Source organism: Sinohyriopsis cumingii, chromosome 3 (genome assembly GCF_028554795.1).
Source record: "Sinohyriopsis cumingii isolate HCF-2022 chromosome 3, ASM2855479v2, whole genome shotgun sequence".
Taxonomy (NCBI): Eukaryota; Metazoa; Mollusca; class Bivalvia; order Unionida; family Unionidae; genus Sinohyriopsis; species Sinohyriopsis cumingii.
Window position 1 is genome coordinate 65,138,306 of NC_142963.1, and position 27,765 is coordinate 65,166,070.

General features: G+C 33.8%; 1 protein-coding gene across 1 annotated transcript in view; it reads right to left on the bottom strand.

Annotated features, from left to right (window-relative positions):
• Positions 1-265: 265 nt before the first annotated feature.
• The window catches only part of LOC149803006 (uncharacterized), a 264,028-nt gene continuing 236,528 nt past the window's right edge, over positions 266-27,765 (bottom strand). The window contains exons 16-19 of the mRNA XM_089953867.1: positions 27,442-27,582; positions 25,415-25,555; positions 1,565-1,708; positions 266-360 (exon numbers count right to left, since the gene is read on the bottom strand). Of these exons, the coding sequence (XP_089809993.1) occupies positions 266-360; positions 1,565-1,708; positions 25,415-25,555; positions 27,442-27,582 (521 nt within the window). The remainder of the gene's footprint in view (positions 361-1,564; positions 1,709-25,414; positions 25,556-27,441; positions 27,583-27,765) is intronic.

Sequence of the window (27,765 nt, forward strand, 5' to 3'; positions counted from 1 at the left end):
GTCGTTCATAACAGAGCATTTAAATAGTAAAATCGATCCGTGCATTACGATTGTGGTTGGAAATGACAGGTGGTCGCTCATAGCAGAGGTCACTCATGACAGGTTTTACTGTACATGCAACACTTAAATAACCCAACACTTAAATATCTATCTCTTTCTTCCTGCTCCTCTCTGTTAGGACTGCAAGGAAATCAAAATCCATATTAGAGTTCCCATCTAGTTCTATAATCATTAATTTTGGACTGATCTGAGCTTAATCAGTTCCTTATCTCTGTACGAAAAGAGTTTTCTTTGCTGAGAATGCCTTTCCGTAGTCTGCTGTCTGAAGCAGCAGATGCATAGGAAACTGTTCTAACTGCTCTGCAGAATTTTCAACATTTTACAAGTATTACCTCATGGATATTTGCTCCAAAATGCATGATAGGGTGACACAGTGTGTCATGTAAGAGTCTACATTCTAATTTACAGCCAAATTCCGATCAAGGTCATTTTTGCTACTAATTTTGCAAATACTGCACAACATAACTCCTGCTCTGATGATGTGTTTTACCAATTTGTACCATGAATTCTGAAACTCTGCTTCCCATTTTGCTTTCTCCTTTAACAGTTCAACTAATCCTGCATCTGATTTTGTTTTGGAATTATCACCCTTTGTTTGAGGAGAAAATTCACTTCACCTTCATTCTGTTATCCATTTTGTATAATGTGCCACCAATGACTTGAAGTTGAAAAGAAATAGACATTTTCCTACTACTTTTGCAAATACTGTGAAACACACCTCCTGCTTTAATGATGTGTTTTACCAAATTGTGCCACAAGTCATAAATTTTGAAACTCTGCTTCACATTTTGATTTCTTCCTTAGCAGTTCAACTAATCCTGCATCTGATACTGTTTTGGAATTCTTGCCTTTTATTTCAGGAGAAAATTCACTTCACCCTGTGCTTTCTTCATTCTGTTATTCATTTTGAAAAACATGATAACAAAGACTTGAAAGTTCACAATAATCAGACACTTTCCACCAATCCATGTTTGAATATAAATTCACCATCAGGACTAAAAACTGTACATAGCAATGAGTTGATAGAGCACTAACAGCAGAAACCCTCTAACATGCACGTCTCTCTCTTAGAAATAACTAGTGCAATTTGCAAGAAATAATAAGTTGAATTTCCAAATTCCTCTTACATATTAATCTACAGCTGCAAACATTGGAATGGGCAAACATTAACTATCTTTAACTTTTAAACAAATATTGGGTACTCTTATTTACTAGGTTAATCTTAACATTTAAATAAAATTCTATACTGTACATAATGCACTTTTTATGAGCTGCTTTTAACTAATTTGCAGGAATTCTCATGCATCACTGCTTTACGTAAGCACAAATTTGTACAACATTTTTACACTTTGTTTAGCCTGGTGCAGTGGCATAATTTCTGTAACTGGCTAGGGAGGATTCAAACATTTTTATAAAGAGGGTTTAATTCTGAAAAGAAGGTGCATTTTTCCCTTTAAATGGCAAACATTTTTCTACAAACTTATCAACAACAGTATATTCTTACCTGTTTTGCAAAACACAGTGTCAAAATATCCCGGAGAACACAAACTCTTGGGACAGCTACCATTTTCAAAGTAACATACAGCTCCATCCCTGCAGAATCCACAGCTTTCAGCACAATGATCACCATAAAAGCCTGGTGGACATTCTGAAATTTAAAAACAGTAGTTAATGTAACCAGACATTCTTCAAGCAGCTGACATAATCCTTACTGACAATACCAGTTGACAACCTCCTCTGGATTATTAACAGCAGCTACAATGGATGGTACAACAACATCTAAAGCCATCAATCCCAATGATTGGTTACTCAAGTACCTGATCAAAGGAAATTATCATAAATGTGAGTCTGAACTGTAGTATTGCAAGTTCATGCATGACAACCTCCAAGAAGTATAAGCACAGCATACTAATATATGTGGCAAAAAAAGCATAAATTCAGCAGAACAAGAGCAATCTATATATTACATGCCATATTAAAGAAAACAATATGAAAAACGTATATCAATTTTAACAGTTAACAGGCAGGCCTAAGCATATGGAGTCGAATAGGTAACAGGTGTTCTATTTATAGCACGCTGCACTTTGTAACTATGCTTTATGAGGTAAAGGGTTAAGCAGTGTAGTGTATGTTACATTTAACAGCAATTTTAAACATTTTACATTTTTTGGTACACATCTATTATGTATGGCAAAATTTAAGAGTAAAGTCCGATCATTATAGCTGTGTAATTATTTTTCACAGAAGAATTTTTTATGTGCTTTAAAATCGAGAGAGAACTTGTTCACCATCAAGTCAGTGAAGCCGTGCGACCAACCGTAGCTGCCATTTCTCATACTCGAAATTTACAAGTTCTTTGTCTGCGTCTACATCACTAAGTCATCTGAATTTGATAATTTATAAAAACTAATTGCTACCTACATCAATATCAGAGCCTTTACCCAAGTTATTGAAGCTTTCATAGTTGTGATTCTAATCATGAAAAGTACTGAACAAAATCCGCAACCATAGTCAGCAATGAATGAGGTATCTAATAGGGGGTTTTCCCTGAAGGTGGAGCTACGAAAACCCGCTAAAAATGGCCGATGTTTACAACAGACGTTAAAAGGTGCTTCCATGTGAATGAGTAGAAATATCAAAAGGCGCTTCCATGCGAATGGAGTAGAAAGGTCAAAAGGCGCTTCCATGCAAATGGAGTAGAAGCGTCTAAAGGCGCTTGCATGAGGTAAAGGGATAACATTAGTTATAAAAATGCTGAACATAAAGCAAGTTCCTTAACAACTCGTGAACCCAATTATAATGCAGGGTCAATCATGGATCCCATTTTTTTACACTAGAATATATAGTTTATTGAATATGAAGAAAAGCGTAATCAAAATTGGTAACTGAAATCTTGATATGTTGCTTGTTTATGACTGAAAATGGTACGTATGACCTAAAATATTTCAATTAACATTCTGAAAATCTCAACTTTTAATAAGAAGTCATATAGTTTCTTAAATTTTCCATTAAAATGACTCTCTTAACCCTTTACCTCATAGAGCATAGTGACAAAGTGCAGCACGCTATAAATAGAACACCTGTTACCTAGCAGACCGCATCCGCATAGGCATGCCTGTGAATTGTTAAGCAATGTAGTGGTGTTATGTTTAACAGCAGTTTTAACCATCTTACGTTTAAGGTAGACATCTATTATATATGGAAAAATTGAAGAGTAAAGTCCGATTGTTATAGCTGTGTAATTTTTTTTCACAGAAGAATATTTAATGTGCTTTAAAACTGAGAGAGAACTCATTCACCGTCATGTCAGTGAGGCCGCGTGACCGACCGTAGCTGCCATTTCCCATACTCAAAATTTACACGTTTTTCGTCTGCGTCTACATCATTAAGTCATCTGAATTTGATAATCAATAAAAACTAATTGCTGCTTACATAAATATCATAGCCTTTACCAAAGTTATTGAATCTTTCGTGGTTGAGATTCTACTCGTGAAAACTTCGTAAGTACTAAATGAAATCCTGCCTGTGAACTGTTAAGCAATTTAGTGTATGTTATGTTTAACAACAATTTTAACCATTTTACATTTTTGGTACACATATATTATATGTGGAAAAATTTAAGAGTAATGTCCGATTGTTATAGCTGTGTAATTATTTTCCACAGAAGAATTTTTTTATGTGCTTCGAAATCTTGAGAGAACTCGTTCACCGTCATGTCAGTGAGGCCGCGTGACCAACCGTAGCTGCCATTTCCGATACTCGAAATTTACAAGGTTTTCGTGTGCGTCTATATCACTAAGTCATCTGAATTTGATAATTTATAAAAACTAATTGCTGCCTACATTAATATCAGAGCCTTTACCTAATTTATTGAATCTTTCATGGTTGTTATTCTAATCGTGAAAACTTCATACGTACTGAATGAAATCCGCGGCTGCCATTTTGGAGATGGAGATTACAACCCAGTTACTTTAAATAGCAGATATCGACCAGTGCATGAATAGCGACCACGTGATCTGACGTAATTGTCATTCGCAGAAATGAATGTAGTATGTAATGGGGGGGTTTTCCCCGAAGGTGGCGCTACGAAAACTATCTCAAAATGGCTGATGTTTACAGCAGGCATCAAAAGGCGCTTCTATGCGAATCTTGCAGAGGCGTCAAAAGGCGCTTCCATGCGAATGGAGTAGAGGCATCCAAAGACGCTTGTATGAGGTAAAGGGTTAACACACAGAAAATAACAATATTCAACAAAATTTTAATCAGTAAAAATGTCAATGACACCTAATAGAGGCAGCACTTTAATGAATAAATATCATTTAAGTAAAAACATTTCGAGTGAAATTCATCTTTTAGTTCCATCTTTTAGTTTGGTTTAAGTGTAATCATCATAAATGCAATAATCATCATAAATGCAATGTGCCCCCTTGTATTCAAATGTAAAATATGTCAGTCTACCAATACAACATGTCTGTGAGCATTTCTATGAGAACCAAATCAAGTGCTGTGTTTTTATATCTGATTTATGGAAGTATTTTGTTGAATTATTATATTGAACTAAAAGCTGGTCTACTTTGTATTATCATGTTAATTATGCCTTTTGTATCCAATAAGCGGGGTGAAATAAAAGAAAACTTAAAAGGTATGCAAATCTTGCCTTCATAAGAGATAGCTGCCTCAGTCATGTATCATGTCAAATATTTCAACTGATTAACTGAATACTGTTATAAATAATATTGTGTCCATAATATAAGTAAACTAGCATAATTTAGCCTACTCATTCATGAATGTGATCTAATAAAACAAGTCAACCAAGCATAATGAATACTTGTTGAAATAAAAAGCTGTTTCACAGATATGGTTCATTGTTGAGAAACAAGTTTCAAAGTTTGTAGTTCACTCGAAATTCCTGAATTGGCAAGAATGCAAAGAAGTTCACAATTATTTCTGATGAAATCATGTCATCAAAATTTTAACAAAACAGTTAAAACTGAGTTTGTTCACCATTGTTTCACAAAAATTCAATAAATATCCAAAGTTTTTGTAAACAGTAATTTGTTTGGTTGTGAAGTATGGTTTCCTGCATTTTTATTTCCTCTGTGTTGCGCTCCACTAAAATCGGGTGCAAAGCAAGGAGCATTCACAAAATGGGGAACCAGACTAATCAACACTAGCAAAATACAGTGACGTAAATATTGATTATTTTCACATATACATGAAGTTTCTTGAAACCAGTTTTAATAATGTTAACAATCTTTCAAATGTTGAACATCTTGAAAATAAAGCAAAAGAAACAATTTCATTCCTTTATTTAGTTATTTGCAAGGTGATTATAAAACAAGTATTCAACAATTAAACAGCCCAGCTACCCCACACACACAGGGATTAAGTCTGACACTGTATTCTTGTATGAAAATTGTAACTGACAATTTTAAATTCTGATTCTTTAATATGATGCATAAATCCATTGAATCAGTAATATATAAATTTCTCATTGTAAATATTGAAGAAAAAAATGTGTGTCCTTGATCTCAACACAATCTTCCCATTATAATTCTGTAAATATGAAAATTCAGGAGCTAAACATCAAATTCAAATGGAAATAATGTTTGTTATATATAACAAATATATATATATATATATATATATATATATATATATATATATATATATATATATATATATATATTAGAACCGAAATTGAAATCCTGATACATGAACATTTTTTCTGAAATACTCAAGCACTAACATTAAGCATCATCAAAGAAACATGTACCAGCAAAGAATAACTCCAAAAATATGACCAGATATTCTAAATTTTTGTAAAGTAAATTAAAGATTGATAAAATAACAGTCCTTGGTCTTTTATCTTTTATTCAGTAAAAATTTGTTGGGATCAAAATGGTTCTTTCTTTCCATTTTAAATCAATGTGCGTCCAGAGTGTTCTCACCATGAAGATTGTTCAGCGTAAATACAATCAATCAGCTGAAAAAGACAATGCATTTTGCTCCTTACAGGACCAGCAGTCAAAAGAAGTAGATAGCTATGCTTTGAAGTTTCAACTCCAGGAAAAAGGAGTTCGCTGTTCTTTTAGGCATTTTGAGAGAAGACAGAATAAATGCAGTTATTGTCTGAGAATTTAGAACAGGCAAAATTCCAACCATCCTGACTGACGACTACCAAGCCAACATAATGCAATAAATTATTTTTATAAAAATCTTTCTATGAAGCAGTGGGGGTGGTGGTGGTGTGGGGAATAGAGAAAACAATGGTAGCATGATATACATGGGGGTATAGCACTGGACAAGGTGTCTCCCTCAGATAATTCAGCGCTCTTTATCCACTATCATTAATGTGAGGCAAAAGAAGGAATCAAATAGCTGTGGAATATAAAGACAGAGATATTTGGTCTCCATATATAACTACATGGTTATTTGGCTTTCCAGAGATGGTACTAAATTCTATAGTGAAATATGAACTTTGTGATTCAGCAGAACACATCTGAGGAGCATGGAGTGAACTTAATACTCAAGAAAATATCTCTTTCCTCACTCAACAGTAAATCAGAAGTTTAATATGCCTTGCATTAATTGTTTTACTACTAAACTATTTCCACTTATTTTAAGCCACTACCCACCTACCCCAAAAAATTAAACGAATTTGTACGATTTGAAAGTTGTTGTTGTTCCATTTAGGAATAAATTCGTTGTATGTACACTTAGCTAATACTTTGGGTTATGTAGATTTTTAATTACAATTTTTAATTTATGTGTTGCTTTGTTGCTATTGGTAGAAAAGTATGATTGCTGATGCTGTTGCTACTCAGTGAACAGCAGAATTTTCCCTGCTAAGCGCATAATTCCGTGGGAGGTATAAAAGGTTTGTCAGCGTCTCTACTAGGACCTGTTCTGATTTCTGAGGGCGACGTTAAGATCTCCGTATGTTTGGAGAGAGCATGGGAAAATTGTTTAATATTATTTTACTGTGAATATCATATAAGGAAGTGTGGACAGAAAAGGTAACTCTTTTGTTTATTATTTTCTGCGAATCAAAATTCATAGTTATTTCAGAATATCTACGTATATAAATGCAAAGAAAATAATGTTTGTTTTATAGAAATTTTTTGGATAGATCTAAAACTATGTTTTGAAAGCTACATCTGTGTACTAAAACCTTTATAGATATTTATTCATTCATTATCATGTTTTAAATAAAAAACTTCAACTTAAATATCTGCTTATCAGTTAAATAGTATTCAGACGGTATTTTCATGATCCTGTGAGGTCAAGTCAAGTGTTTCTTGCAGACCTCGTCCAGATAATGTTGTTGTAGGGTTTGATGCCATTTTTCAGCACACAATAGGTTATACATGGTGGCCAGTATTAATGGTGGAAGAAGAACCCAGGAAACCCCCGGCAAGAACCACCGACCCACAAGAAGCTACTGGCAAGCTTTCTCACATACCCACATTAGCCGAATCCGAGACTCGAACCCACGCAGACAGAGGTGAGATGGCAGTGGTTTGTAACGGAGAGCGCTTTAGACCCAGATTTGAAAGATTGACCTGTTGGAATAATCTTAAGATGGAATATCTATCAAACAATGCAAAACTTTCACATATGTCAATATCAGTACAGGTTTGTGGATTGATTTATCAGACCACTGTTGCTATTGCACTGCTACTTTCCAGGATACTTGCCTCCAGTCAAAGCTTCACTAGGGCACAGTCAGTAAAAGCATTATTTTCAAGGACTTTACTAAGTTTTCAAGAAATAGTTTTCCCAAATAAAATATAAAAATTCTCATCGCTGTCATAGTCTAGAAACAGTACTTGGAACAGGACTACTCTGGTGGCTTAGGCAGCTAGAGAATCCACCTATGATGTGAGAGACTGTGGGTATAAACCCACCCTAGTCTTGCCAAAGACTTAGAAAAATGATGCTAACAGCTGCCTCCCTTGGTGCTCAGCATTACGAGGTTAATGCTAGAACTGGCTGGCCTTGGTGTCAGAATAATGTGAATGAGTGGGACATGGTGCTACATATCTGCAGCATGATGCCCCAGTACTAGACATCACTATCAAGTGCCACACTGTAGATACCATAGTGATGTGACTCACACAGTTCATGCTACATTAAAAACTGAAGTAACACACACACACACACACACACATACACACAAAAACACACTTGGAACAGCTTGTCTATTCTTTCAATGAATGGTATGAATGGTGACTTTCATGTGGTCACAGTACTCTAAGTCCGTTAATATCTCTGCTTTTAAAACATCACCATTTGCTGCACAATCAGAAGTAATGCCCGAAAGCAGGTCAGTTTCTGATAACACCCATAGCAGGGGGACTGTTAAGTTACAGAAGTCTTAACTTTCATTAGTTCTGTAATACATATGCAACATGATGGCAGACAAAATTGCATTTTTATACTGTTTTTTTAAATGAAACCTAAGAGCACTTTCTCAATCAGCCTTGTCTGTCTCCCTTCTGTGCCTTCTTCAACAACTATAAAGGGTGTCATATTCCCAATTGCTGTTTTATACACAGTCCATAGTAGGTCAAGTGTAACCATGAAAGCCATTTGTTTTATTGGTCTACTGACAGTGTTCCATAACTTTTTCCAGTGCCTAACAATATGGTTGTGATGGCTCAGTAAAACCAGTTATGAGTGATCTTAATGCAGGGGTTGATTTTATTATATAAACACTCTGTCATGAGCGACCACCTGCTGAACATGACAAACGACCATGATGTTTTGGCAAAATATGCATCTCAACACTGCTATGAAACACTACGTTGCAAAAACGGGGATGAACTCCACTGACCTTTATTTAATCCTTTTAATAATGACTGCTTAAACTGTTCGATAAAAAAAAAAAAAGGCTGGCTGTCAATATCAGAAATTTTTTAGTTATGCCTGTAGTGTTCGAAATTTTACAATGTGAACCAGACTAAAACGCATGTAGATGTTCCAGCCCTCGACCTCATTGCGGGCCCTTATTCAGCTACCTCCCATATGTATAAGTACTGCAGGGGTCCAGTCTATCTAGCACTATCAATGACCAAATCCTGTTGTTGTTGTTGTAGGGTTTAACACCATTTTCAGCACACGATAGGCTATACATGGCGGCCAGTATTAATTGTGGAGGAAGAACCCGGGGAAAACCCCCAAAAGAACCACAGACCCATGAGAAGCTACTGGCAAGCTTTTTCACATACCCACATTGGCTGAATCTAAGACTCGAACCCACACAGACAGAGGTGAGATGGCAATGATCCGATACGGATAACGCTTTAGACCACTCGGCCACTCGGGGCCCCTGACCGAATCTTGACAACAGAGACAGACAACACTGACCTTTATGTAATAATTTCTAACAACCATTTGAATAGTAATGATTGTTATAATCAAAAACAAACATAAAGAGAACAAATAAAGAAGTCTAGCTACTGGTTTGTAAATTTCGCAAGTTAATTATATAGTGAATAATGTTATTCACCATAAACCAGGCTAATGTATATCTCGAATTCCATTGTAGTGCCGAAGATAGGGGAATTAATGTTTGTCTTTAGAGTTAATCCATATTGCTTGGGGGTGGGGTGGGTGAATAAGTTCTTTGTCTATTAAGCCAGCTTGTAAGAATCATTACTTGGATTCAATTCATACTGTTAAAGCCATATGCTGTTTGTTGTGCCCCCCGGACATTATATTCATTAAATCTGATGCACCAAGCTGTCATCTATTCAAGCTGGTGTGACCAGGTTACACAATCTGTTTATAGATTTAATCCCGTTAAGTCTTCTGTGAATTAGGCTGTTGACTTTTATATCTCAATAAATGAACATGTCTCTGTGTGAGATAAGTTTCTTTTTATTTCATTAATTGTTAGATATACAGTGCACATACATGATTTTTCATATGTTCCCAAAGCCTAGTCAAAACTCAAAGATTTTTCAAAAGCATCCCTCTCAATATTCACTGACTTCAACACTGTGCTAATATTCCCTCCTACAATTATTAATTTCAGAAACTGAAAGAAAAAAACATGATCCCAGTCTGGTTACTAAGTTGTATCAAACAAACAGCTGGAACATCCTCCACTTTCATCTTGGCCTGAGACCAAAGGATAGTCTAGTCGAGTGGTGTGATAGAGGGTATCATGTAAAAGAAATAGCTAAGTGTTCTCAATTCTTTTACAAGTGCGTAATAATGTGGTTGACACAAGCAACCAATGGTACAATTTCTGTGACACTGCATATAAATTTCGCCAAAGCGTTGATCTTGGAGTCTTCTGTTTCATAACATTTGTAATTAACCTCCCTTGTGCTTTCCATTCTCTTCATTTGTTAGATTACTGATAATCTTGTATACCTCTTGCTCTATTACAAATTGGCATTTTCTGCTTGTTTACTAAATTAGCCATCTAGGTGATCTATCTGGATACAATAGTGTTCAATTATATCCAAACCAGATGCCAAATAAAAAAGTAAACAAAAACAAAAGTGACCATTAAAATAGGAAATATTTTTTCTTATTTAAATACCAAATCCTAACAAAATAAATAAATCAATAATAAAATGATCTTGCATTAAGAATGGAATTTGGTTTTACCCAACTTGCAGGGAAGCAAGTAAATGAAAAACCCAGCTTAGTGAGGTTTCATATTCCCCCACTGTATACTGAGTTGCAAAATACATTCTGACAAGTAAGATCCCTTTTCCTCCCTACCACTTCATTAAAAAATATTCTTACATCTAAGAAAATTACAGAAATCGGGAGCAAAAAAATATTACTTTCTCTGTGCACTCCTTGTTTGGTACCTCTACTTCAAACATCTATGTTCCTATCATAATACTCAAGTAAACTATGTTTGAGAGAGCATTCTAGCATCATAGTATCTTTCTTTTGTGGAATCAAAGAGGCATTTCACAGACTATCAGGAAATATGATTCTGTAAAAATAATATGAATCAGCACTTCAGTTTGTTTTATTTAGTGTGACAGGAACTGGTCTACTCCGTAACAGTAGTGAAACCATACAAAGAACCAAATATATACACCTCTCCCTTGATAACATACACAAAGGGTCCAAAAACATATACCATAAGTGCAAGTTAGTGCGAGACCTCCCAAAAATCTCACAGACATTGAGAAAACTGCAGGTGGTGGGTGGGAACTAGGAAGTTTCATGACTGAATCGTCGTTTTACAATCGTATCAAGAATAATTGTAAATAAGAAGATTTTTCTAATGAAGTTTATTTGGTATTCTGTATAAATTATATTTATTTTGAAAATCTCCAACATCTGAAAGCTCGTTAACATTATTCCAACTGGTTTCAACAACCATCACATCTACATAAAACATTTGTATATTAATTCACTGCTTCTTGTTTTATTGATTAATCTGGTTCCAGACTGGTATGTAATAGTGTAATGCAAAGCAAGGAGTCTACGATGCTGGAAACCAGACTGTTGATACATCAGCAATCAAGATTTCTTATCATCAAAAATTAGGGACATTTATTTCATGAGACAATTGTGTACATTGAAACTCAATTTTCGTATTGTTCAATTTGTACAATATTGATGCAGTCATTTTACTGCAAGTAACAGTAAAACTTCTTATCATCATTGAGGATATCTCTAAATGCCAATTCAGGAATTCTCTGAAACTTGTTTCCCATCAACGATCAATATCTATGAAACAAAGCTCTTTATTTTACAAATTAATAATTTTGCTTGGCTGCCTTGCTCTCTTTGATCACAGTTGTGACTGAGTTGGTTAATTTAAGATAGTTTAATCACATTACATACGTAACATTTACAAGTGTTTGATGGATGAACTGAAATTAGTTCATCAAACTTACAACAGGAGCCTGCCAGAATTTAAGCAGGGAGATTTCAATTATTGCAGGGAGGATTTCATCAAGGGAATTGAACACGTTTACAAAAAGTGAATGGTTTTCAAATAAACAAATACTAATTCAATTCTAAAATTATTTATTTTTAGATAACAAACAACAATATATAAATAACAGACGAAACAAAACTTAACAGTGAAGAACATAAATAAACACTACTCCTGGAGAGAAATGGTTGTTGCTCCATTGCATCTTTTAAGCATAACTTTGTCAAACTGTCTCTCCGAGCAAACAATACCTTCTTGTTTAACATCAAGAAGACTTTCTAGTGTCTATTTTTTTTTTACACTGCTCCTGAAGCAAGTCCTATTCTTCCTCACAAAACTAAATATTCTTTTACAGGATGCATTGATGTGAGAGATGGAGAGGATATGGCTCATCACTTTGGAAAGAAGACCAAATTTTGCTTAACCCATGCTATCTCTGATCTCACCAATCTTCACCCAAGTTTGGTTCATGGCAGTTGCTGAATTAGGCTCAAGGCTGAGCATTCCAGTGATTCTCTTTGTCTGTGTAGATGTTAGGTGCCTGTGAAATAAAGCACATGAAATTTAAAATACTGACTCAGAAACAAAAGATAACAAAATATAAATTGCATTCATTCACAATAATGAATTGCTTTTAATGTTTCTTACATTTTATTAAAACTTCAGGCACAATTAAATATTTGTTTCTCTTCCCTATCTAACTATATATATATATATATATATATATATATATATATATATCTTAGGCATGTAGTTCTTAGGAAAGAGCTGATAAATCTAACTTGTTCAACTACATTTTCAGGTTTATGGCTAAATAATAATAACAATAATAATAGTAATAATAATATAAATGATGTCTTAGTATTTTTATTATCTGCAGACGTATTGATTAAATTGTCATTTATTCAACTGTACCTGATTTAACCGATCTATTTGTGCATCCTAATTTCAATAAAGATAATCATAATTTCGATGTTAGCACTCAAATTACAATTTGCAGCATACAATTAAGGCCATAAAAATAAAAAGCAAGATTAAAAACTTACTTTTGTGATGGGAGATGTCAACAATAATCATCGCACCAGCCACTGGTAACAATGAAACATGAATTGCACCTCTTGCAAAACGCTGTATGTTTATCACTTCCACGAGCCAGGTATGAAAATTCCAGGCTATAAGAAGCATGGAAAGAAGTTTTGTATCTTTTTGATTTTCCAACTTCCTCCAAATCTGCCTTTCGTTTAGTCACTGTAGAAGAGATAGCCAAACATATGGATTCAACTTTGCATGCTTTTGAAAGAACTTCCGGTCATACACGTTGGGAAATTTCAAAAACATATTTTGTTAAACGAAATGAATTTTTCCAGATTTTTGTTGTTGATGAAACAAATTTTTTCTGCAAGAAAAATAATAATATGGGATGTGTGGTTAACTTCAGGGAGTCTCCCGCAAAAAAACGGGAAGGTTGGCATGTCTGCAGTACAACAAACACTTCCTCAAGTAAGACATTGAAAAAACTCTTAGCACTGAACTGGGTTCCCAGAGAAACGCCCGCAGACCTAGCTCTTTTAGTACACTGACAAATTTCATGTTTAAATACACATTGCATTTATGATGATTACATTTGAAAGGAACTAAAAGATAGAACTAATGCACAATTCCACTAGATAAAAAATTATTTTATTGGTACTTATGCATTAAAATTCTGCTTACGCTTGGTGTCAATGACATTTTCATTGATATAAATTTACATCAAATATCGTTAATTACAGCATACTATGAATGCAATTTGTGAAGAAAAATGTTAACAAATTATATGACTTGATAATTTCATCATGTTAATTAAAATTTCCAGGTCCTATATGCCGCTGTTGACCAAGAAATGAGCAATGTATCAAAGTTTCAGTTAAAAATATTGATCGCAATTTTCTTCAGGGATCAATTTTCTGGATATTTTCTGGTTTAAAGATATATGATCCATGCATGACCCACATTATATGCGGGTATAAATTATCAAGGTGCAAGTTATGACAAAGAGGGGTCATTTCCTCTCACCAAGTTCCAAGGCAAAACGTATCATGCAGCAATTGCCCGCCTACAAAATTATAGTTGTGTGTATATTCATTAGTTGTTATTGAGATTTATAACTTAAAATTAAATGCTCTACAAAACTATTAAGTCTATGGAGCAAGGTGGTCATATGAACAACAAAGAAATAACTAGCCACAATTATCTTGCAGTGTATTTTCTTTATCTACTATACCATATTCCAGTTTGCTCATGGCCTCTTTCTTCTCTTAAGATCTTTCTCAAAGAGCATTAAATTGACAAATCAATACAATTTTCCCTTTTTTCTCTTGGCTGTGGTGCAAGCTTCTCTGCATAGGTCCTCAATTCAGTTATTTCACTATTAAATCTTTGATTTCTTCAACTTGCATGATCTTCATTCATTGCCTTTTTAACCTGTGCCTTATTGCCTCTTTCATCTTGTTACACAGATAATTCTGATATTTCTGTCATGCTACTGAGGTAAACAGCACGAGTTAGCATCATCAATTATGGTACATTAAGCTTAAGAGAATGCCAAGACAGATTATAAACAGAAACTTCTCTATTGACAGAAGAGTCCTTTTCACTGGCAGCAAGAGCATGATATTGGATCATCATCTGCTTTGCAACATCCCACGGCTCTTCCAGTTCTTTCTAGTTGGCCATGTGTGCATTCCAAAAGGCTATCTAGTCACTGTCCTGATAAATAAAAATCCCTGAAGAGGTGACTTTCATCAGATACAGTGGTTTCACAAAATCAGCTAAACTGACAGATGATTTTATCACAGGCACTTTCCTGACTTCTGACAGCTTCAGCCATCAAACGAAGTGTGCGTATCAACTTTTAAATCCCATCTTCTTTGTTCTTGCTAGTAAGATTCAGGCAATGATCATGCCAAGACAGATTCCTTCGAGGTGGGAAGGTAATTGGAGCCTTCTTAACAAGTGTTGCCACTATGGCAAAAAGAAAATGTCTGCATTGCTGTCTGCATGGTTAGCACACTTTTCTAAAGATAAATTTCCAGGTCATTTTCAGGGTTTTTCCAGGATGAAATTAATTTTTTCAAGGTTCACATATAATTATTACTGAATGGAATTAATGAACATTTGAGATTATAAAACCTGCATTTTATAAATCTAAAGATGTTCCTCTTTCAAGACTCTCCAAAACATCTGTCAGATGAGATCATCATATACAAAACTACAAAATGTATCACATGAAACAAGTTTGATTATATTCATATAAATTGGCATGTAAAATCATTTCAATGTACAGAATAAAATTTCAAACTTCATTTTCCTGACCTGCACTATACTGCTAAGTAGGAACAACATAATGAACATAAAATAATTGTTTCCTTTCAAACCTGTAATTCTAAAGAACTCTATAGCAAAATATATATATATATATATATATAAATATATATATATATATATATATATATATATATATATATATATATATATATATATATATATGCATCTTATCAAAAATAAACGTTTCCTATTACAGTATAAAAAACAACAATAAAGGCAAATAATTAAAATCTAGACTTGTAACAAAAGGAGCTTAACCCTGAATTTATTTGTGCCAATAAAATCCCAAACAAAATCTTTCAAAAAACCTAATCTCCATAAGAAGATCTGGTTAAAAATCCATTATTTAAAAAAAAAAAATTTTCAAAAGGGTTTATTTAAATTTTGACAAAAGACCATCAAAATTATATCCTGCTGTATAAACAAGGACTGAATTTTCTGTAAAAATCAACTTGTATGTTTGTTATTAGGATTTTTAATGTAGCTTTAACAATTTTTCAGTCATATCGCTATTACGTCTGCAGTGTGGCAGTTTATAGTGATGTCTAACACTGGGGCATCATGCCACAGACATGTAACATGATATCCCACCAAGTCACATTATCCTGACACCAGAGCGACCAGTCCTAACACTAACCTCTTAATGCTGAGCGCCTAGCGAGGCAGCTCTTAGTACCATCTAAGTCTTTGGAATGACTCAGCCGGGGTTCAACCCTACGACCTCTCACTTCTGAGAAGGACTCTCTAACCACTAAGCCACCGGAGCAGTTTAAAATCAACTTGTCTTCTTGCAATTCATTAAATCAGTCTCCAAATCTGTATTGATATAGGGGCTTGTATAGTTTTTTAATATATAATACAAGGGACAACAATTTCTAATTTCAGCTGAGATTCAACAATTTGGACTACAAATTTGGCTTAAAGCTAATAGCAATCCGTTTTCTACTCCAGATTTCCTCATAATATTCCCACCCCACTTTTGATTTTTGGACATTTAGATTGGGGTGTGGATTCATTGCAATTGCATATGGAAAATTTGGAATTTGCCACCACCATGTTATATCGACTCATACCTGCATAAAAATCAAATTATTTTCTCAGAAATGGCAAGTATTAAAATCGTTATGTCTTTAATCCACTGACAAACGAGACGAAAATACAGCATAGATGAAATCTGACCCAGTACTCGCCATTAACATTACTAGTCACATGACTTAACAAATCTGAAACAAAAACATCGGAAGTCCAAGTCATGTCATAGGAACAACTTTTTAACGTTGTACAGAAATTCAATTATATGAAATGAAAGTCAGATACTTTTTGTAAAAACCAGCAATCTGGCCAGTCTAATTTTCAAAAAGAGAGCACAAATCAATGAGGTAGTCACGTGATACAACAAAAATCCAGAAGTTGTTCTTGGAATATATCAATATGGAGAATTTTGAGTTCTTTCATTTTTGTATTTTTATTACAACCTGCATACGACTTTCATTTAATAATTTTTTTTATTTGTTTTCTCTTCAACATTTGAAAATGTGGAATGTTAGATTTGTGTACTCATGCGACTAGCAATGCAGATCACAAGTGCCAGGCCACATTTCATCAATGCCGTAGTTTTATCTTGTATTTCACCAGATTAAAGACAACGATTTTAATATTCACAAGTTTTGAGAAAATAAGTAATTTTCATTTTGATTTCATGCATGCATCACTCAATCTAACAAAGTTTAAGTTTGCTAGGCCATCTGGTAAGCAGCTATGCTTTGCTACCACCATGCTGGCCTCTTGTGATTTTAGACTAGTTTTCATACTTCCATGTAAGGAAAGATACAGATATCAAGCTGACTTTGAAAATAAAAGTCTACTAGACGAATCTAATCCACTGAGCATGTGGACTGACTCAGCATATGTTTATTGCAAGCACCCAAATGATCCATATTGCACCCTCCAAATATTCTGGTTAGAACTCGACAAACTTAACTCACAATCAGTTTAGTTATGACTCAATTACATGATGCTTTTGGAGGTCAAGTGTTGGCACAAAATTCCCGGGTTTTTCCTGACTTCATCAATGTTAGCGAAATTCAAGAACTTTTCATGGTCAAGAAAAAAAATTAACATTTCTACCGGCTTATTCCCAAATTTCTGTTAGCGTGGGAACCCTGTGTTTGAAAGCAAACATCTATAGGTCTGATGCAACTGCTCCATGTTAATTTTCAATTTAAATTGTGGTGTAATACAGAGGACAGCTAAGTATGCTTTCATTTATTACAGTAATAATGCAAAGCTATTTGTCACGGACCAACAATCAAAAAATATTATTTTCATCATATGATTAGAAACTGTAATGATTATACTGTTACAGGGTAGTGTTAGTCCTTAAACTTCCAGTGACCATACAATGATTCATTATGTTCTCTATGGCTGATGAACTCATTAGAGTAAACGCCCAGTTAAACTTAGACCTTAACTCCAAGTGGTCTTTGATTCTCTTATAAGTGGGGAATCATTACAATATGAATGAGACTAGTGATGAAATGCAGACTCAGATTTAAGTTACATGTGGTTTATTAACATTCACAAACTTGCATGCCATTACAATTTCAAGACTCAAATATCAGATGCATCACTTCCAAATAACAGCTTATTGATTTTATATCACAGTGGTTGTGTGCAGTTGGACAAACATAAGTAATTTAAGTAACAGCTTTTGTGATAGAAGAGGATATTAACATTTATCAATGTCAAAGTTCATTGTTCAGATGTTATTATTTATTGACTTTGAAAGATTGCCTAACTTTTCATTAAATTCATATCGGCAAATTTCAAACAGAACCTTGAGAAATACTCAATGGCTATAATAAAAATAACTAACAGCATGTGTACAAAGCCATGAGAAACAGTCACTCAACAGCTCTACAGTAAAACAAATCACTATTGGAAAGAGCTTTAAGAAACATTCCCTTGCACTATATTAAAACCTGCACTTATTATTATTATTATTATTATTCCTAGTTCTATTTAATTGTAATAAGAATTATTATCTGGACAAGGGGGACCCAAGTGGCCGAGTGGTCTAAAGCGCTCTGCATTATGGATCACTGCCATCTCACTACTAGCAAAGTTGAACAAATTTTAATTCGAAACCCTATGCAGCTCAATGGCTTGCTGCTGTCTCTCAACTTGATGTAATTTTTCGGAATTCTTTCTCCATTTCACATGACAATGACAATCATATTTCCCACCACGAGTCATACTCAAACTGGCACATGATGTCCAATAAACATAATTGTGTCCCTTCCAGCTTTTATTCACAAGAATCTGAATATTCCTTGTTACTTTTCTTGTGTTGATTATTAACACTTTTCAAGAGGCTTCTTTTACCTTTTGACTTAAAAATGCATCGTTTGCTGAATGCCATGTTTAAAAAAAAATTCTATGATCAACAGTTTCATCATGCAGACACTTCACATGAACAAACAGGTGCAGTTTAAAGCGTATGAGGTGCTGCTGTAAAGGTAGTCTGGTTCCCTGACCAATTTAACTACTTCCATTACGAATCATGGATCCAAATCAAACACGGATGAACAAATTTTCAGGATTTTTCAGCAATGATCATTTGTTCGTAGTTTTTGCTTTTATGCCATAAGTCTGTTATTTTAAGAGTAATTTTTGTAAGACTCACGGCAAAATAGTAAGAGTTGGCAGGTCTCAATCTAACACAATGCAATGTGAATGATAATACCCAACAAATCAGATGAGATGAATAAAAGCACAACACTTACAAACAATAAAAATCAACAGGATGGAAATTTTTATTGTGATTCAGAGTTGATAGCCCTGCTATCTGATAAAGGCAAATTTGTTGAATGTTTCATTATGGCAGTATAATCCTCCATTATTTCACTTTCAAGTATATGAGAAATTAATTACCATGTCTTGTTTTTGACAGCAATTGGGGTTGAACACACACTTCCCTGGCATTTTGCTCCAAGTGAAATTGGTAGTTCTTGCAGAAAAATACCCAGAAAAATCTTCCATATTCGCAATGCCATGTACATGTGTTTATCCTTTGGCTGGTGCGAATGCAGCCTCCTGAATATATGGTAGTGATAGGAGTTTACAGAGATTGCCAAAGCCAACCTTCTCTCTGACACACTTCACAAAAACAAATCGGCCAACCTCGTATATAGTGATTTGCATAATTTATGCTTACCTAAAGTTATCTGCAGTGGACAAAATCAATTTCTGGAATAACTTTCATCCATGATATGATGCATTCACTTGGCATCATAAAATGATCCATGGCAAAATTATACAACATTTCACTGCATCTAATTTTATACATCTTTTGTAAATTCGCTTCTCAATTAATAATACATTTTCAAAGACCAAGGCTTATTTTCAAGGACATTTCAAGATAAAAATGATTTTCAAGTACTTTTCAAGGATAAATTGAAACTCAAGTACTTTTCAAGGTATCTTGTGAACCCTGCAAGTGGCACTGCTGGCTGCAACTGTTTAGTACATCCTTGTTTTTTGCCTTATCTGTGAGTGGAAACAGCTTGCTCTCCCATTTTGGCAACTTCTAAGCTTTTCTTACAAACAGAACAAAACACTTTGTGTTCTTTCATACTGCAATCTTTCTCTAACCACAATTTTAAGTTTGACTTTTCAGGCCATTTGGCTTGAAAAGGGCACTTCCCAGGCATTGTTTAAGTGACATAAGTCCAAAAGAATTAACAAAGTGTTGAATTACATATCTACAGATTAGTTCTGCACTACTGACAACATTCCAACAACTCTGATGACAGGGGCAAAATTTTCACACAAAAAAGGCAATTGGAAGATTAATCCAACACACATACATGCAATCCTACAAAATGTCCAGTTCACAAGTTACTTGCCTTTGTTCACTTACTGAGAAGACAAATGGTAGGTACCATCATATCAATTGACAAACTCTGACATTTCATTCAAATAATTATTTTCAAATGAAATGAAAATAAAAGATGAAGTTACCACCTGAAATTACAACAACTTTCATGGTCTCTGCACACTGAAAACTATTCCCATGAAAACTCCACGATGATATGATCATTAATTCAGGAGTAGCAATAACAAGATTTTCAAGATGGCCACAGTGGTGGCCATACTGAATGTGTAAGCACCACCATGTTCATTTAAGAGAAGCTAAATATCATAAGCTGTTCAGAAAAACCCCATCCTGATATGACCATCAATTTCTGAAAAGTAGCACTAACAAAATTTAAACAAAGCTTCTGCAACCATTTTGAATGTGCAAGCAGCACCATCTCAGATACAATAAAGAAAACCTAACAAAATGTCTTTCAGAGAAAACCCTTTGGCAATATGACTTTTCATTCAGAAGAAGTAGTGACAAGTATCATATTGACCCTGGCAGTCATACTGGACATCAAATTGGCCCCATTTTCATTCAGGACAAAGCAGACATCATAAAAAGTCTTTTAGTGATAACTCCAAGTCAAATGATTATAAATTTAAAAGGAAATATAAGATATTAAAGCTAGAAATTGTGGAAGTCATAATGGATATCAGATCGGCACCATTTTTATTTAGGACCAACCATACGTCATACAAATTCTGGCAAAAATCCAATGTCAATATGACTTTCCATTTCAGGGGGGAGCAGCAACATCAAGATTCTCATGGCATTTGTTGAGGTAGCCAGGACGTTAGATCTGCACCATATTCATTCAGGACCAGGTAGACATCAAAAGAAGTCTTTTAGTGAAAAGCCCATGTTGATATGACGATCAGCTCAGGAGGAATAGAAATAACAATATTTTCAAAATGGCCACAATCAGGATTCATACAGAATTCTGAACGATAAGTTGAAAGACTTTTCCCAAACTTTCCAAGACCACAAACATAGATTTCCAAGACCTGTTTTCTTTAAAATTTTGTATACAAGTTATGTTATATGAGAACACAATGAATGCAAAATACTACAATACTGTTTAATGATGAAATTCAAACTGTAATTAATTTCCTAAAATTGCTTAATAATGATATGGAAGATAGGTTAACATAGGTTGGTTGGCATGATGTCACTCGCTTAGCGACCTACTTTCCGCCATATTGCGAGGTGAAAACAATCTCTTAGTAACAGTACTGTAGCGTCATATATGTTCAATGTTGCAAACTGTTCTATTTTACCTTTATTTTCTTTATTTTTTATTTTTTCAATTAGGAACTACTGCAAAGTCTTCTCTAACAGCAGGATATAAAACCATAAATATGTGTCTATCTAATTATTTTTGTAATTTTACAAGGTGCAGGACCACGGTGTTGTGTACGTGTCAATATCCTTCAATGAGTGTCACGACAGTTTGAAGACTATTAGTATTTTAGTTCGTATATTGTATAGTTTTCACTACAAAAAATGACAAATACAGCTACAGAGATCATAATATCAGTTAGTCATTTTTGTACCGTCTTACAGTTACTAAAAAAAAAAATGCTTATGCGTGCCATTAACAGAAACTTAATGTTGCGGAAATTAAAGAATGTCCTTAAAAATAGTCAGCCGATCTTTGAATAATAATTCAATCAAATGGCCTATTGTGACGTGACCTGATGTTCACAACTATCTCACAGATACACCTGGTAAGTTTAATTTTTAAAAAAAAATATTTTGTTGAAGTAATTGTCCATCTTTTTGTTTAACCTATTTTTTTCTAAATAACTCATCTAGATCAGATTTAAAAATGTAAGTTATTATTACTTATGATCCTGAACATATAGACCATTAACAATGTAATAATAATAATAATAGTTATTTTTAACATAGTCCATCAGACCAAATTACATGCATGTATCAAAAATATTGTACAACCACAAAACAATGATTCCAGGATTATTACACTGATTCTCTCACTTTTAAAGATTTTGCGAGATAAATATAGAAAATCATGAATTATATTAATTTATTATTGATTCTCTGGATAAAGTTATAAAACTTAATGCTGCTTGCATTACGATTAATGTATGAATGTACAAATGCCTTTCTCATACATGGGACATTTGACAGCAAAGTGAAACTCATTTTCTGTATCTGCATAAAAAGGGCACAATCTTTCAACATAGGGGGTATTTTCATACATACCTATATTTGCCATTGTGGGGAAAGCTTCCATTTTTGAACATGCATACTAGGCTAACACTGTAAAACGATTTCAAATAATCTCTATAGTATTGACAACTCATACTGTTTCTGATCTTATTATAAAATCATCATCTACCCACTGAATTTAGCTCTCCATTTATGTCTTGTTGAAAAATATCTTTGCAACATCGTTAAAATATAATGAAATATAGTTTTAAAAATAGATAAAAGAAGTTCTCACCACCCATCCCTTGACTAACACAAACTTATCCCATTCCTTGTGAAAACAGTAGATTCCTAACTTTATTCACCCCACAGGGGCTCATATCATTGCTTACCATTTGACCATCAGTCATACATATAGTATAAAATTATATATGTATGACTGACAGTTACATTGTAAGCAATGATAAGAGCTAATGCGATTCACTAATAGTCAGTGTTTGCCATATGTCAGTTGTAGGGTAGAGCCTTGTTTTGGGCATCTATCATCAGTTATGTTTAATAATTTGAACCAGTACTTAAAAAATATTTTACATCTTACTACCTGAATTAGCGTTCTACCCAGTTAATTATAGTAAAAGCATTTGATGTGTGTTTTGTAATGCCAATAATACATGTGCAAAATGATGTATGTACAACTTTAATGTCAACTACTTTGTAGAAACCCAAGACTTCTGACCCATTAATCAAAATTTGTGCTACTGTAGTATCAAATATTTGGAATAGAGTTTTTGTTGCCACTTTACCAAACAATGTTAAGTCTAGTCTTCAGACTATAAAGTGACCTCACTGCTTTTGCTCTTAGCATTTTTTCAGACACACCATGAATTTTTAGAAGACACAGCAAATTTAATAGCAATAACAACAATACTGTAGTAGCAGTTTCTTACAAAGTTTTAATCCTATTATTATGAAACATGTTAAAATTATATTTCAGGTTCTGCAAATCTTCCACGTATCTTAAATCCTTTTAAATAAATTTCTCCCACATGCTGTGTAGGTCACCTAGAACAATGGCATCTGTTTTCACCTCGGTGGTTGTAACTATGCACTAAAAAATGCCCGGATGAGAAAAAGTGCCTTGATTTCCAACCCAACCTATTCATTGTTATATCAGAAATATGTAACTTATGCATCAGATTTAATACAAAATAAATTATTCTATTACCCTGAACAACCGAACAATTCAATCATCCTTTTACACAATGTACAAAATGCCTTTTGTTTACATGTTTTATCCTTTTTCAGCCATTCCCTGTATTTCTCCTTTTCAGCCAGATATCATTGAAAGAGCAAAGACCTGGCATTTTTAAACACGTGGTGAAACAAAATTGAAGACGTAAATCAACTGAACAAATTTTGAATCCTCTAGTGTATGTTACTTTTGCGAACTTTCTACATAGAGAGAGCACTTGTTCAATGTAACCAAAATTCAATTGGTTTGAAGACTTGTTTTTAAAAAAATCATGAATTTGTGTAATGAACATTTTGATTAGCTAAAGCTAATGGACTCATCCAATCAAACTGAATGATTCATCAAAAGAAAGAAGCAAGGAAAACAAACTACATCAAAATCTAATGACCTTAGGCAATTTTATTTGTGATTATGATTATAATAATAATAATAATAATGAGGACTTTGTATAGCGCATAATCTTTAGATGCTCTAAGCGCTTTACAACATTAGATAACACCTGAAAACATATATAATGATTTGATTACAAAAAGCAAATGCCATGAAATTAGAAAAGAAAAAAATGTGCTGAAAATAGTTAAGGTGCTCACTTCTTTGATGAAGGTTGTGTTGTTTTTATTGAAAATTGTAGCCAGCTTGCTTTCATGAAGAGTGCATGTGACTGAAGTCACCGCCAAGGCCAACTTTGGATGGACAAACAAATGCTTGTTTGTTATTGCGGGGGCAATGAAACTGAACAGGTCATCAGAAGAAAGAAACCAGGAAAACTCAACTACATCCAAATCTAACAACCTTGGGCAATTTTATTTGTGATTATGGAAAGAAATTAAAATGTTTGGTTTTATTTCAATTTTCAAATACTTTTAAAGACCTCAGGGTAATCTGCTCGATTTTCCCATACTTTCAAGGCCTTGAAAATGCTACCTCATTTTTCCCAAACTGTCAAAGACCTTCAAAGACCACACAAACCCTCACAATTGCATCCACATAAGATGTCTGAGCTGCATAATTTTCATTTCGGAGCAATGAGACCAATGGATGAATGTGTGTGTAAAGTTCCATGGCAATCCTCAAAGAAGTTTAGGAGGTGTAGCAATAACAATTTTGTGCCAATGGAAAGAGGGACGACAGAGAACAGACAATCCCATAAGTTCATCTGGTCTTCAAAACACAAGGAAAGGATATCTAATGTTGATTGAAGCAAGTAAAGTTCCCTAAAATTCAGAATTAAGTATTTCATTCTAAAAAAATAACTCTGAAATATTATTCTTAAACTATACTTAGGTGAAGACATCTAAAATCAAATCATTTGGGGGCAGGGGGAAGAGGTCTTTGTGACAAACACAGTGCATATATCTTTGTTTATCACTAGGCCTTACAAATATATACAGCATTCAGAACACTTATGATTAGTTTTTCTTGATTATGGTTAGAATTACTTGTAAATACTGCCATGCAAGAAAGTGAAATTCAAATGGGTCGCAGTTCTGAATCTGAAGGAAAGAGCATCAAATTTCTTTTAAATATTGCTACTGGCAGCAAAAATCAACTGTACACCTCATATTAACAGCAAAATATTTGTTTTAATTACTGTCAATATTATAACAAGAGTTCCTCACACTACGCATAAAACATAGAATCTCAGAAGTAATAAGTGTGATTTCATTTACAACTGTTTTTCATACTAAAGAAAAGTCTTATTTTGATAGAAATATACCTGTTTGACATAGTTCAGTGATGTAGCCGGGCTTGCATAAACTGTTTGGGCAAATTCCATTTATTTTGTTACAATATGCTCCACCCATACAGTGTCCACAAGTGCTAGTACAGCCATAACCATACAATCCATCAGGACATACTGAAAATTACAAATAAAATATATAACACAACAATATAAATAATAGAAACATAATATAGTTCTCCAAGGACAAGTACATCCTTGAAGACTGGGGTCATCCCAGATATTTAGAACATTTTAGCAGCATTTTAATAATAAGACAATATCTGCAATGAATCGATCACACAGCTATTCAAACAATTTGTAAAAGTTCCACATATGAGAAATCAACTAATTTAGTAACTGGAGAACAGTTAATACCCATCAAGAACTTCTAAAATACATGTAATGACTTCAACACTTGTCTTAGTTTTCCTTTACACTATCCTATACTCTTGGGGTCAAACCAACACATGTAAATAATGGCTTGTAAATATAGTTCACGCAGAAAACAGGTTAATGATAGAAATTATTTCAGTTATCATGAATGTAATTTTCCAATTAAAATTTGCTTTTTTTCTAAAATGCTTATTTCTCCTAAATTCTCTACATTTCCAACATAAATCCAATGAAAAAGTTATCAAATTTGTTCTGCACATTGGCATGCAAGGTGAATGAGTAGATTATGTCTTATTTACAATTCTTTACTCTTTAGGAAGATGTACCTGAACTTAACGCATCGGGTTTTTCTGCCAAGAAAAGTAAAAGCTATACAAGAGCAATGGGCAAGATATTGCTGGTCAGGGTTCATATAGAATTCTGAATAAAAAATTCAAAGACTTTTCCCAAACTTTCAAAGACCATAAACACAGATTTCCAAGACCTATTTTCGCTAACATTTTGTACACAAGTTATATCAGAAAACAACGAATACAAAATACTACAAAACTGTTTAATGATGTAATTCAAACTACAATTAATTTCCTAATTTCAAAAGAAAGAAACCAGGAAAACTTGACTACATCCAAATCTAACAACCTTGGACAATTTTATTTTTGATTATGGAAAGAAATTAAAATGTTTGGGTTTATTTCGATTTTCAAAGACTTTTAAAGATCTCAGGGTAATCTGCTCAATCTTCCCAAACTTTCAAGGCCTTGAAAATGCTGCCTCATTTTTCCCAAAGTATCAAAGACCTTCAAAGACCATAAGAACCTGCTGGTACTCAAATCGTAGCTTGCAAAATTACATCATTACAATGATAGCTACTCTCTTTTAATCTAACACTTTTGCTGTTATAACTACTGCAGTTAAGCTGACAGAAATTTATTTGGTTAAGTAATATTTGTTCCGATTAAAATATGCATGGCAAAAACTTCAATCACATATGAAACTGCATATTTTGCTAACTAAAAAAATAATTACCAGAACTTTCATTCTGTTTAAATACTATAATTTGTGGAACTATGGCAAATTATTCAAGGACCTTCAAAGCAACTATCATTAAAAGGACAATAAAGAACAAAGCAAACTCTTTAGCTATAAAAATCATTCATGTACTGTTGATACTGAGTAGCTTTATATTTCAAAACTAAGATAAACTGATGTGTCTTTTTCTCCTTGTTTCTATCCTTCTTCAGTTTCACAGTAGCTTAATGAATCTAAAACACATTGCACTGAAAAAAGTAAAAATGCGATTTTAAAAAAAAAAAAATCCTTGTCAATTTGTATGATTAGTGTAAGTCTATTCAGCTATGTGTCATACATAAATGAATACACTGTTATACTGAGCACAAAACCCATTATGGAACAATACAGACACAAATCTGTGATCCATGTATTTGTCCATCATATCACATAATAAATAAACAATGCATACTTCATGTGACTGCATATCTGTATCAAAGCCGTGCAAATGAGTAAATGCAGGCATCCCAAAACTCAACTCCCAGCAAAGCAGACTCCAATGACATGATCATCCCCACAAGCAAATTTTAAAAATATTATAATAGTATTCTGTATCATACCTGTTTGACAAGTAGGATCAATATAACCTGGGTTACACAACTGATCAGGACAAGCTCCATTTGACTTGAAACAAGCAGCTCCACGCAGACATTGTCCACATTTCATACTGCAGGCATCTCCATAAAATCCATCAATACATTCTAAAAAATCAAGAAAAATCTTCAAATCAATATGCCTTCATATCCATGAAAACATGATCCAGTTCATGTGAAAACCTGCCTTATGACATCACATGAGAAATGCTCGAAAACACCGTTCTAAGTATGACATAAAAAATTTCATACATCATGATTATCTGAAAGTAATTAGCCATCTTCAAGAGT